The 12272-nt window shown below is 32.3% G+C and overlaps 1 protein-coding gene across 1 annotated transcript; it reads left to right on the top strand.

The window, feature by feature from the left end:
• Positions 1 to 254: 254 nt before the first annotated feature.
• On the top strand, positions 255 to 10017 carry LOC143067715 (arylacetamide deacetylase-like). The gene is made up of 7 exons (XM_076241185.1): positions 255 to 277; positions 4430 to 4598; positions 5245 to 5358; positions 6377 to 6494; positions 7365 to 7428; positions 7694 to 7815; positions 8835 to 10017. The coding sequence occupies exons 2-7, from the start codon at positions 4467 to 4469 to the stop codon at positions 9491 to 9493; spliced, it is 1209 nt and encodes a 402-aa protein (XP_076097300.1). The 5' UTR covers positions 255 to 277; positions 4430 to 4466; the 3' UTR covers positions 9494 to 10017.
• Positions 10018 to 12272: the final 2255 nt, after the last annotated feature.

The raw sequence follows: 12272 nt of genomic DNA, 5'->3' as shown, positions 1-12272 counted from the left end.
TCTGAAGTTAATGTATTTAATTGCAAGCGTTATCACTTCTCTCCTTTAAATGTCGAGCTGAAAATATGTATAATGATTTGCCGTAAATGTTTATCTAGATACAGCATAAATGAGTGATTTAGCAATATATTTATTTGTAATTTTCACTATTTACCTAAATAGTTTTTCACATATTGAATCGCTTTTATACACATGTATATGTATAATGTAGATTATATAAACGTACGGGTCAACACACATAGTTCATAGTTCAGTTGACAGAAAACTGGTTGTACAGGTAATTTTGAAGCATTACAGATATACATTGAGGGGGAAAGGGCGAGTAATTATCGAATTATTTGACATTTATAATAAAGGCGATGATAGAATACCACTGTTCAAAAGAGATAAATCGTTTCAACTAAAACAAATCCTGGTCACCCACAAAAACCGAGAGAAACACACCAACTTTGGCTTTCGTAATCTCCTCGTTTTCATTTATTTACTTCCTATCACCTGAAAACAAATAAACTTCTATACACATATGCACACTTACACGTTTGATGAGTTAATTTACAACCACTGGGTCGATGCCAATGCTGGGCCAGGTTTCCTCACCGATGGAAACACCAGCCAAGTAGTTAGTACTTGACTGATGTCATGAATTACCATTAATAAGGTCATAATTCGAATAATAAAACAGAATTTTCCGAAATGTTAATGAATTCCTATCCCAACTATAGATTTAGCTGTACTTAGCAAATCCTTTCGGAACTTTTGTTCTTCATGCTCATCAACTTCGTACGTTATTATGCATGTTTAATTTTCATAGTGTGAGATGTTCTCATCACTTGGCGTCCGTCCTTCGTCGTTAAGTTTTACAAAAATCTTCTCTACAAAATGTTGTTCCAAATTTAATCAAACAGTCATCGTTATGGTATCTAGTATAACAAAAAAATGTGTCTGATGACTCTGCCTGCCAAAAAAGACGAACACAGGGGTAAAATGCAAGTTTTGTTTTTTTTTTATCTCGAAAACTAAAGAATTTCGCTGGAACAAAAATGTTTGGATTGATGAAATCTATCTATTGTCGATAAACTCATCATAGACACAAGGATTGATTTTTTTGTATTTGAGCCAGACGTGCGTTTGGCCTACAAAAGACTCATTGGTGATGCTCGAATTAAAATATGTTAAAAGACCAAATAAAGAACGAAGATGAAAAGCATTGAGGACAAAAATTTCCAAAAACTTTGCCAAATACAGCTTATCTTAGATACCAAGATTGATATTTTGTAAATTGCGCGTTTTTACTACAAAAGGACGCATTGGTGACGCTCGAATAAAAAAAAGGCCACATAAAGTACGAGTTTATGCTCTTAAAGGACCAACTTTACCTGCTTTTTAAAGTTTTGCATCTTATCTTAAAAAAAATATAGTAGATAGATAGACACTTTAAGTAGCACCACAAATTATCAGCATGACAAGATCTGCGAATCAGTCAACGTGGTTAAAATCGTATGATGCCGTCTCATTGGAGGTATTGTTCTTTAATGACACTTTTTACAAATTTATTAAGTGTTTGCATCATATTTGAAATGCTTTAATTGATATATAGAAACTTAAATAAACAAACATCAGCAGCAGGACAAGATCTACAAATAAGTTAACATGGTTGGATTCGTCTGTTGACTCCTTATTGGAGATGTTCTCTTTGATGACGGTTTTTTATTACATAGTTTTTTTGCATTTTAATCCCCCCCACCCCCCTATGTTTAACAAACTATAATATATAGATACAACTTAGCATAACATATCAGAATGAATTAGCAAAAAATATCAGAAATAAGCCAACACGGTTGAAATAATATGAGGACCTCTCATTGGAGTTATTGCCCTTTTATGACATTTTTTACCCACTTATAGCGGTTTTGCCTTATATCTGAAAAAATACTTTAATAGATATGTAGGACTCTAAAGTGTGATGGGGACGCTAAAGTACGATAGTCACGCTAAAGTGCGATGGTCTACGCTAAAGTGCTATTCCTACATACGCTAAAGTCCGATGGTCTGCAAAGGTATAAACGTAAGAAACGTAGATGGATTATGACGTTAACAGTCATTTATACAAACTAAAAATGAACACACCGGAAGACAAATAACAAATATTTGATTTATAAGAACTTTTCAACCAAATGTCAATGACTTAATTAACACCTAACTGTGCTTTGCCGACTGAAGCAAATGTGTATTTGTGTCGGTTGCTGAAAGAAGAACTTGTATCCTGCTGTCGACCGTTTTACTAAAGGCCCTATAGATACACGTAGTATTCGCATAGATATCCTGTATCCTGCTTTTATTGGAAGCGAGCGGATGTATTTGAATCATTGTTTATGTTGTAGTTTATTGTGCGGTCCCCGTTGAAAAGTTCTCACTTTCATTGAAAAGTAACGCCGGCAAAATAAAGATACATCTTTATTGCGTAAATTATTAATTGTCGGATAAAACGTTAGTTTGTACATTGTAGGAAAATATAACATGGGTGTATAGACGCTACAAAAAAAGGAGAAAACATCGCTTTTCTCGCTCAACTGTTACATATTACGACAATAATCGAATTTTGTATCTGTAATGTAAAAAGGACGATTGTAAGGGGATGTGTTCCAATTAGCGATAGACTACAACGTGTGAACGTTAACCTACACCAATTATCACAATATTTGATACGCCCGAATTGTCAAAAATTAATTTACTAGAAATATAGTACTCTGTGACACACAAATGACTTTTTAGCAATTATTACGTGGTCGGTCTTTAGAATCGTTCGCTTAAGACTACGGTTAAATTATAATGCCTTTCACATATGGTATACATTATAATACTAGATTATACAAAAAGACTTTTTTTACATTAAGTGTTCTTTAACGTTTTTTATAAAGCCCTCGAACCGTACCCTTTTGGTCCATCGCACTTAAGCGTGATATACCATCGTACTTTAGCGAACAAACAACCATCGCACTTTAGCGTGAGACACCATTGTACTTCAGCGTATACCATTGCACTTTAGCGTGACCATCGTACTTTAGAGTAGCATTGCACTTTAGAGTCCTACAGATATATAGAAACTGAAATAAATAAAGATGATCAATAGGACAAGATCCATAAATGATACCAATAACATGGTTTAAATCGTCGGATGACTCCTTATTTGAAAACGGTTTTATTATTTTGTGGGGGTATTTTTACCTTTTATCTGAAATCTGTATTGGATAGATAGAAACCTAAATAAGGGAAAATGATCAGCAAGACTAGATAAACAGAGAAGAGATTTTTGTCATGAACTATATTCTAGTCTACAAAGATGGAAAGTGTCCATTGTTGAAGATGCACGCAGACCTCGGTGAGGGACACATGGTCTACACAGCCTCTAGTTTTTATTCGAGCGTATTTTTTCTTGTCTTTTGAAGATGAAACGCGCGTCTGGAGTCCAAAATTATAATCCTGATATCTATGTGGAGATAACGTAAGAATAACATTAACGTACAAACAGCTGATAATGATAAAAAAAAATATATATATAACTTAACCACAAACTTAAAAACAACAAACTTACGCTCGCTGCTTTATCATTTCTGAGTTGCGGCTTCAGATATGATTTATAAAAAAGAAATTCAAATCCACGATTACCTGCATGCTGCTAAATATCAATATTTTTTATAAGCTAAAACAAAATACGTCATTATATCACTGAGATAAATATTGTCAGCTTAATAAAATGCGTCAAACCATTTCTCAGATCTTTTTTAGGATTCAGTTAAAAGATAAATCTGAATATTAATAGTGATTTTTAAGGTAATTAGAACGAAATAGATCCAGCCAATATTTCATTGCAGGATATGAAATTATATATAAATAAACTCATCATAGATACCGGGATTGAAATTTTGTATTAGCGCCATATGTCAACTGTTTTAAGTCTAAGATTACCTTCCATACATAATGTAATGATAACAGCCCATCCCGTTTAAATCACGTTTAAAAACCTAAAGTTTTATAAATAATGTATAACCATACTCGGCATGCTGAAAATTTGTCACTAGATATTGAGCAACGAACAATCAGTCATCGTTCATGTTAACCTGGTTAAATAATAACTTTCAATAATCCTGAGAATGTGTAGATCAATTGACGCTATACCTTAAAAGACTTGATACAGTGTAACCTGCCTATTCCGACACCTGAGTATTCCAACATCCTGCTTTAACCGACACATTTTCATGATCCAAAAATGTGCCTATCATTGCAGGAAAGACCTAGATATTCCGACACCCTACTTAATCCGACTTTTTTTCTGGTCTCCCAGAGTGTCGGATTAGGCAAGTTACACTGTACTTAATAAACCATTCAGAACTGCATGCATTCACTACAGTACATTTGTTCGGTTTTTCAGTTTGAGATTCAAGAGTCAGATTTCAAAACTTTTGGAAATGATCGGCTGGATAACTGCTGTTATAGGTTTTCTGTTGCTGTATTATCTCTATATACCAATACCAAGGGAAGCAACCGAACCATGGAAACTGTATTTTACATCTATTGTAATGAAAATCCAGGGGGACTTGGTAAGTCTTGTGATCAGCATGAACAAATAAAATTATCAAATTTTAGTTAATCATACCTGCTTATACACTGTAAGTTGCAGTGAACTTTTTAATAAGACTGCATAACGAAATTATAAATACAATACTTTTGAATAATGTTTTTCTTAATTTATACACACTGCTATTAAAAGAAACTCGTCAATGATAACGTGTCTATCATGAAAGACACTAAACGTACATTAAAACTATGGCTGTTTAAAGTTTTTTTAACAGACAAAACTTTGTTTCCAATCATAACGCGTTAATTTTGAAATCTCAATACACGTTTGAAGAACGGAAAAATCAAATAAAAACAATTAAACTTTATTTAAATTCGGTAGATTTTTGTTTTTTAAAGTGTTTAAAGTATTTCAAAAAATATGGGGAAATTGATTAATCAAACTTATATAACCCAAGTAAGAAGCAATAAATGGTACCATACAATCAACCTTAACGAATTTGAGGAAAATTCAAAACGACAAATTCTTTAACATATAGCAAAACCAAAGGCTCAAACTCATCAAACGAATAGACGGTGGATTGTTCCCTTATGTGTACATTTGTTAACGTAACTAACATAAAGTGGTAGGTGGCAGCTAATCCTTGTTTATTTATATTGTTTTTACAGATAATGATTTATGCTCTTCTAACAAAGAAAAAGATCCATGACGTTATGAGGATTTCACTTCATTGCTGTATATCCTTCTTTGTTTATTTCCAGCCAAAAATTCAAGGAATAGAGGTATTATGTATGTAATGCACTCTTTTGTGATCAAAGAATTAGACTTCTAATCGGGTATGTACTAACGCGAGCAACAAGAAGGATGCTTCATATAGAGCAGTATCTTCTTATCATTCCTTACCACTTGAGGTCAACCCCAGGATTTGAAGGGGTTCGTGTGCTCATTTTTTTAAGTTGTGTTGTGTTAACTGATGTTTGTCTTTATTAATATAAAGCTGAAGGACACCTCCGGGTGCGGAAATTTCTCGCTACATTGAAGACCTGTTGGTGACCTTCTGCTGTTGTCTGTTCTATGGTCGGTTTGTTGTCTCTTTGACACATTCCCCATTTCAATTCTAAATTCTATGTATATCAATTTTGATCTTTGTTATAGCTCATACAATTTGATGCTCAATTCGAACTTTTGTCATCGGGAATCCGTTTTTAAATGAAAAATAGATTCTAACACCAAAACGTGTTTTACACAATTTTTTAATTTTGTTATAAAAAGCTAAGTTTTAACATCAATATCGACACAATTAATTAATTATTGATATAATACACTTTATTTCATATCAATCAAGTCCTGAAACAGAAAAAGTTCCTTTTTTAATTTGTATAATTTTTTTTTCTCTAAACTTTGCTTATCGGAAATTTTTACTGTTGGATTCAATCTGGAATTTCATAATAGAATTAAATAAAGGCAACAGTAGTATACCGCTGTTCAAAACTCATGAATCCATGGACATTAAACAAAATCGGGGTAACAAACTAAAACTGAGGGAATTAAATTGAAATTGAAATATGAAATGTAATGGTGACTTGCAATTTACATCCTTTTCCTTTGGTATTTGACAGAAATCGCATCCTTAGCAATCATACCATATCTCCTTGCTTTTATATTTTGCCTACATTTTTTTAAGGACCAGATAAAGAAATATATAATAAATGCCCTGATAATTACATCAAGAAAATTAACTTTTCTGAAAGGTCAAATAGCCTAAAAATCAGTTTTTGAAATGAAAGTTATTTTTTAAAGGAAGAAGAAGCTAACTTTGATGGTGTCTTGGTCAGAATATTCAAACCAACAAACACCAAAGGCTTAATTCCTGGTATTGTGTATATTCATGGAGGTGGCTGGTATATTTTTAATACAAGTATGTTCTACATATAAAATATTTCCCGTTAATGTTAGGTTAAAGCAATTTAAAAATTAAATTATAAACCAAATACTATTATACAATAAATGAATTACCTCTTATGAAAAAAACATTTACCGTTCTATAATTTACACCTATTTTTAGGATAGATTTCGTTTGTTTTGTAGTTTAATACAATTTTTAATGGATTTTTTTAGGGAATATCTGTGAATGTATTATGAAAGATTTCATTATAAAAGCATATTTCCGACAATGGAGTGCTATCCAAACTGCCAAAATTACAACCATCAAAACTTTGTTCAATTGACAAAAAGAAAAAAAGAAAAGAAAATAACGGACATAAAACAGAAAGACATCCCCCCCAAAAAAAAAGATAATCAACAGTCAAAGGAACATAAAACATTAGATTGACAATTGGTTCTTTTAAGATCATTAAACATTTGAAAAAGGCAATAATTTGTATTACTCTAACATTCCACTTTTACAATCTTTATTAGCCGAATTGCAAAATGTACGTATTGGGGATTTTTTCTAAACCTTTGTCTCTTTGATCAGCTGATTAAGGTGCATAGATCCATATGTAATTTCAGATTAAAAACAAACGTAAATCATTGCGTTTCATTACAGATTTTTTATTTGTTCCATTTTTGGGATAATTTATTTATTGATGAAATACGTTTCATTGATCATTACAGTTTCATTATTAAAAAGCTTTCTTCTCAATTGCTTTTTCAAGACAGGAATTTTAAATTTAGAAATTGAAGTCAATAATTTCATATAAAGTTTTTGAATTTCGAATGGTCAAATATTTACAGCAAATTGTAGTGAGAGGAGTTAACTTGATCGTTCATGTCATTTCCATTTCAGAAACATATTCTTATTTTACCAAACTTTTGAGTAAAAAGGCAAATGCGGTTGTGGTATCTGTTGAGTAAGTACACACATGTTAGTATAAATATAGAATGATAGATTATTTAAGAGATGAAATGTTAAGTACTTGAAGTGTCTTAAAAACAAATTTCAGAACATTTAGAACAAACAAATCATTAAAATTAAAAGATCTAATGAGAAGGCATTAACCGAAAAGCGCCTATTCTACAATGTCATTATAGTCTTGTATTTCCATAGTCAGGAATTTATAGGAGGCTTCGAGAATGTTTCTTTTATGGATTTGTCCATGTTATATACTTTTTCAGATATAGACTGGCTCCAGAAAACACCTTTCCTGTACCTTTTGAAGATTGCTTAAACGCTACAAAATATTTTCTAATAAATGCACGGAAATATAATGTAAATCCTGATAAAGTTGGAATTGCAGGTAAGACTGATGATATTCAAACTTTAAACGCTTTATTTTTACATCTTGAACAAGAAAATAAACGAGTTCTGTCTAAGAGTCCGATATACTGTGTATTCGTCGAAGACGGACGTTTTGAACCAATTTTCGTTGTGAACACCTTGTTCGTGTTTTGCAGGGAGGAACTACTTTCTGTGTGTTGTTGTTGCATAAGGCTAAACTTTTCTAAATGTCTTGCCGTATCGTTGACCCAATTTTTTTATCGATCTCTAGAGGTCCCGTTATGATTGATGTGGACACATTAATCGATGACTTTCTTCCATTCTCATGATGGAAATCTGAAAATATAAAGTAAGATTATGCAAAAATGTCAGATGTAAGCAGATACAACTATTTAACTCAAAACAGGAACAAGAAGGATAACGCTTGCCTTCTACGAATCATCATGGAATAATGTCCTTTCTAAAATGTATCTGATCTTTACACATAAAAACAGAAACAAAGATTTAAAAAGAACTTCAAATACTTAGTATCAACACTTTTTATGTATTCACAATGTCCTAGTGAAACTGACAAATCACCAAACATTAAAAACTTCCACTAGATTTTACAACTGTGATCAAGAAAAACAAAATAAACGATCGAAACGAAATGTCGAGCTATTCAGCAAGTCCTTCTTGAATATCGAACGTCAACAAATTAAGTGATATGGGGAAAATATTGCCAAAAAAAATCACTCACAATTTACACATATGTAAATAAAACTGCTATAAATAAACTGGTATAATAGTGATATGATATTGTAATATAGTATATTGTGTATACATGCTGTTTAGCCTTAACATCTTTGGAATAAAATTAACATTAAAAAGAATTATTGTAATATCAAACGCCTATCCATACAAGTATATCAACAACCTTTTATATTTGATCAACTTTTGTTTAAAGATATAATAAGAACATCTTCTTTAATGTACCGGAAATTCAAATACACCGAAAGTTATTACAAAATGGAATAATGTTTTATTTTTCCTTGGTAGGTGATAGTGCTGGGGGAAATCTTTCGATGGCTGTTGCATTGAAGTTAGCTATTGAACCAACTCTAGATATTCCAAAATTGGCTTACCAGGTTTTAATATATCCCTGCCTGCAAGCACTTGACTTTAATCTTTCATCTTTTAGGGAAAATAATATTGATAGAAATACTCATTGTGGATTAACACGTAATGCTATGATACTGTTTAATAACCTTTATGCATTTGGAAATTATGAAAACTTTATGGCTTTTTCAAATAATACTCACGTGACAGTAGCAATGAAAAAGAAATACAGATACAGAGTTGACCCAAAATGTTTACAAGGCAGGTATCAAATGGAACCAAACGACGATACAGAGACCGATGATACTGAGTTAGCCAATCAAATTTCAGAAATAATCTTCAATCCATATTTTGCTCCCTTGATGGCAACTGATGCACAGCTTGGAAAATTACCAAATACGTTCTTAATAACTTGTGAATACGATGGATTAAGAGATGAAGGTTTGATATTGAACGAACGGATGAAGGCTATCAATCATCCAATCAAACATTTACATCTGTCTGGATCAGAACACGGAGTTCTCATTTACCCATATTACAATGTATACAAGAGTTCTGTGGACAGAATTGCTTTCTACATCCAGGAAATTACAAAGTGATTGCTGATACATTTGTAGTTCTGAAGTTATTTTTTGTATCATTTTTTTCTTCAAAGCATGATCAGTCTATGTACTGCTGTAGTATTATGTTTTATGACATTTTTAAAATGACATGTTCAAATCAGATAAACAAAGCTCCTATGTAATTTACTTAAGTACGCCAGACGCGCTGTTTGTATACAAAATGTTCCTTAGTGGTCCATGAATAAAATCAGTCTGAAGGCCTAAACAATTACGAAGTTTGAAAGAATTGCAAAACCCAAAATAAGAGAGAAAACAATGTGTGCCAAATCTGACAACAGATATCTCTGCCTAGGGTTAAACAATATATATACTAATATCTGTGAAATATATCAATGGTGTTTTTTTTCTGAATGTTTACAACAATCTTTTGATACAACTAGCATATGACTTTAAGTAGTTGACTGTGTTCCAAACACTGGTTCGCTAATCTGAAAGTAAACTTATAAATAAGTTCGAATGATTTGTGAAGAGTGCGAATAAACTCATTATAAATACCAGGATTGAAATTTTGTTTTTGCGTGAGATGCGCGTTTCATCTTCAAAAAGACTCATCAGTGATGCTCGAATTAAAAACAGTTATAAAGGCCAAATAAAGTACGAAGTTGAAGAACTTGAAAAAAATAAAGGACCAAATATCAAGTATGATGTACCAAAAATGTACCTATACAAACAACTAGGCATTTTGTAATGGTTGTTTTCCCCATTATGGTTAAAGTTAATTAAACTCCTTTTGGTGTCCTTATTTGCTGAAAATGGTTAATTCAAAATAGTTTCCGAAGTTTCAGAAGAAAACCGCTTTTTTGTTTTAATATAACAAATTGGAAAGAAGAATGTCGATATCGCTGCTTAATTCTTAGGACAGAATTAATGCGATAATTAATGGGATGGTGATAAAATCCAAAATCTGCGATATTAGTTGTGTCAAAACGGTAGGTATCTCCTGTCCGTTATTCTAAACTATCGCTCTGAGTATAAAGCTTCTGATCGATTTAGAACAAATTAATGATCGTTGGCGATTCGAGACCACAGGGATCTAATACTGGATAGAATACAACACCGGTTCAGGGCTTGATATATTGTAGATAACCAGTCTAATGCCTTCGAAGAGAATTGTGAATATTTTGATCGTAAGGTCGCTTAAATTTCATTTGAGCTATGTACTTGACGTCCGTCGTCAACGTCTTCGTAAAACTTTTTAAAAATGTTTCATCTGAATTCAACAAAACTTAATATGAATGGCCCTCAGGGTAGTTAGTATAAAGTTTTTATTTTTATTTCTGTTACTAGAAAGCTATTGAACCAAGGATTAAAAGTAATAAAGTTAAAGTTATCCCTTCCTCGGAAGTTTTACGGACGCCATCGGGAGTAGGTTTATCGTTATGTAATATCTGTGTCACAAATGACCGATGATATTTCTTATAGTCGTAAACAACTCGCAAATAATTTTCACCTTCTAATGAGACTTATCATCGAGTTTGAACATACAATGAGCAAATTGCCACTACTTGGGCAGGATCTGGTTATCTGTGACGTGTCAGTAGCATTGGAGTTCACCATTTACATTAGGTTGGGTTTGTGTTGCTTAATTTTAAGTTTTCTACTCGGTGTTTTCTTGTCGTTGACTTATTTTTTACATGGATTTCTCAGTTTCTTTTCGTATTATATAGGTTTATAAATGTCTTCTTGGTGTCTCCGACCACTTTTTATGGACGATAAAAGATTGAATCCATCAATATTTTAAATAAGATGCTACTAATATCCAAATTTAAAATAAAATATGAAATTCAGGTCATGAAGAATAGTCACCCACTACGGAAGGACTGCAATGGTATAACTTTTATATATATATATTTGCGAAAGCAAATTTACAGATCTAACATTGTTGGGTTGATGTTTAGACGAGTTGTATATACAGAATGTACACAGCCATGTATCACCATCACTGCTGGTGATCCGATGGATAAATTTGTTGTAGAGTTGTCACTAGTTCAGACGTACTTATAAATATAATTATTTCTGTGACTGTATCTTACATTAATTTGTAGGATCCTTTACTATAGATAATTTAGCTGATCTGTAAAAATAACATCTTCATGCCTTATATATCATGTACTGTAGTACGATGTTAGATTAAAACTGACGTGGAAAGGTAACACCCGGCCACCGAAAGCTTCATTTTTATGAAGCCCAGGTGGTCGTGTGATCTAGCGCGCCGGTTACAGTGCAGGCGATTTGGTGTCACGATATCTCAGTAGCATGGGTTCGAATCCCGTCGAGGGAAGAACAAAAAATTTGTGAAAGCAAATTTACAGATCTAACATTGTTTGGTTGATGTTTAGACGAGTTGTGTATATATATCTATCGTTTAAATCTCACGGAAAGTAAATATTTTTCTTGTAGCATTATAAAAAAACTAGATAACCTGGAATACTAAATATAAATCCGTTGTTCCAATACAATATCTTATTTTTTGTATTAGGCAGCAATACAACAAGATGTTTTCCTTTAGCAAACATGTTGCTGTTTGGCCTGCATTGACTCCTTATACTTTTTTGGTGATTGGAATAACAATGTGAAAGTCTTAATCAAGACCTGGTAAAATAGATAGATCCATCTTCTGTCGTTAAATACCAGATCTTAGGTTATGTTTAATATCAATATTTTAAAAGCAGTGTTTTTTTAAATTACAGGGGTGAAATTGAGTATAGATTCCGAATCTCTGTTTACTGCTGAGGTCGTATTTATTTTATGGCAT

The sequence above is a fragment of the Mytilus galloprovincialis genome, chromosome 3 (genome assembly GCF_965363235.1).
Source record: "Mytilus galloprovincialis chromosome 3, xbMytGall1.hap1.1, whole genome shotgun sequence".
In the NCBI taxonomy this organism is placed as follows: domain Eukaryota; kingdom Metazoa; phylum Mollusca; class Bivalvia; order Mytilida; family Mytilidae; genus Mytilus; species Mytilus galloprovincialis.
This window is presented reverse-complemented; position numbering and strand designations above follow the sequence as displayed.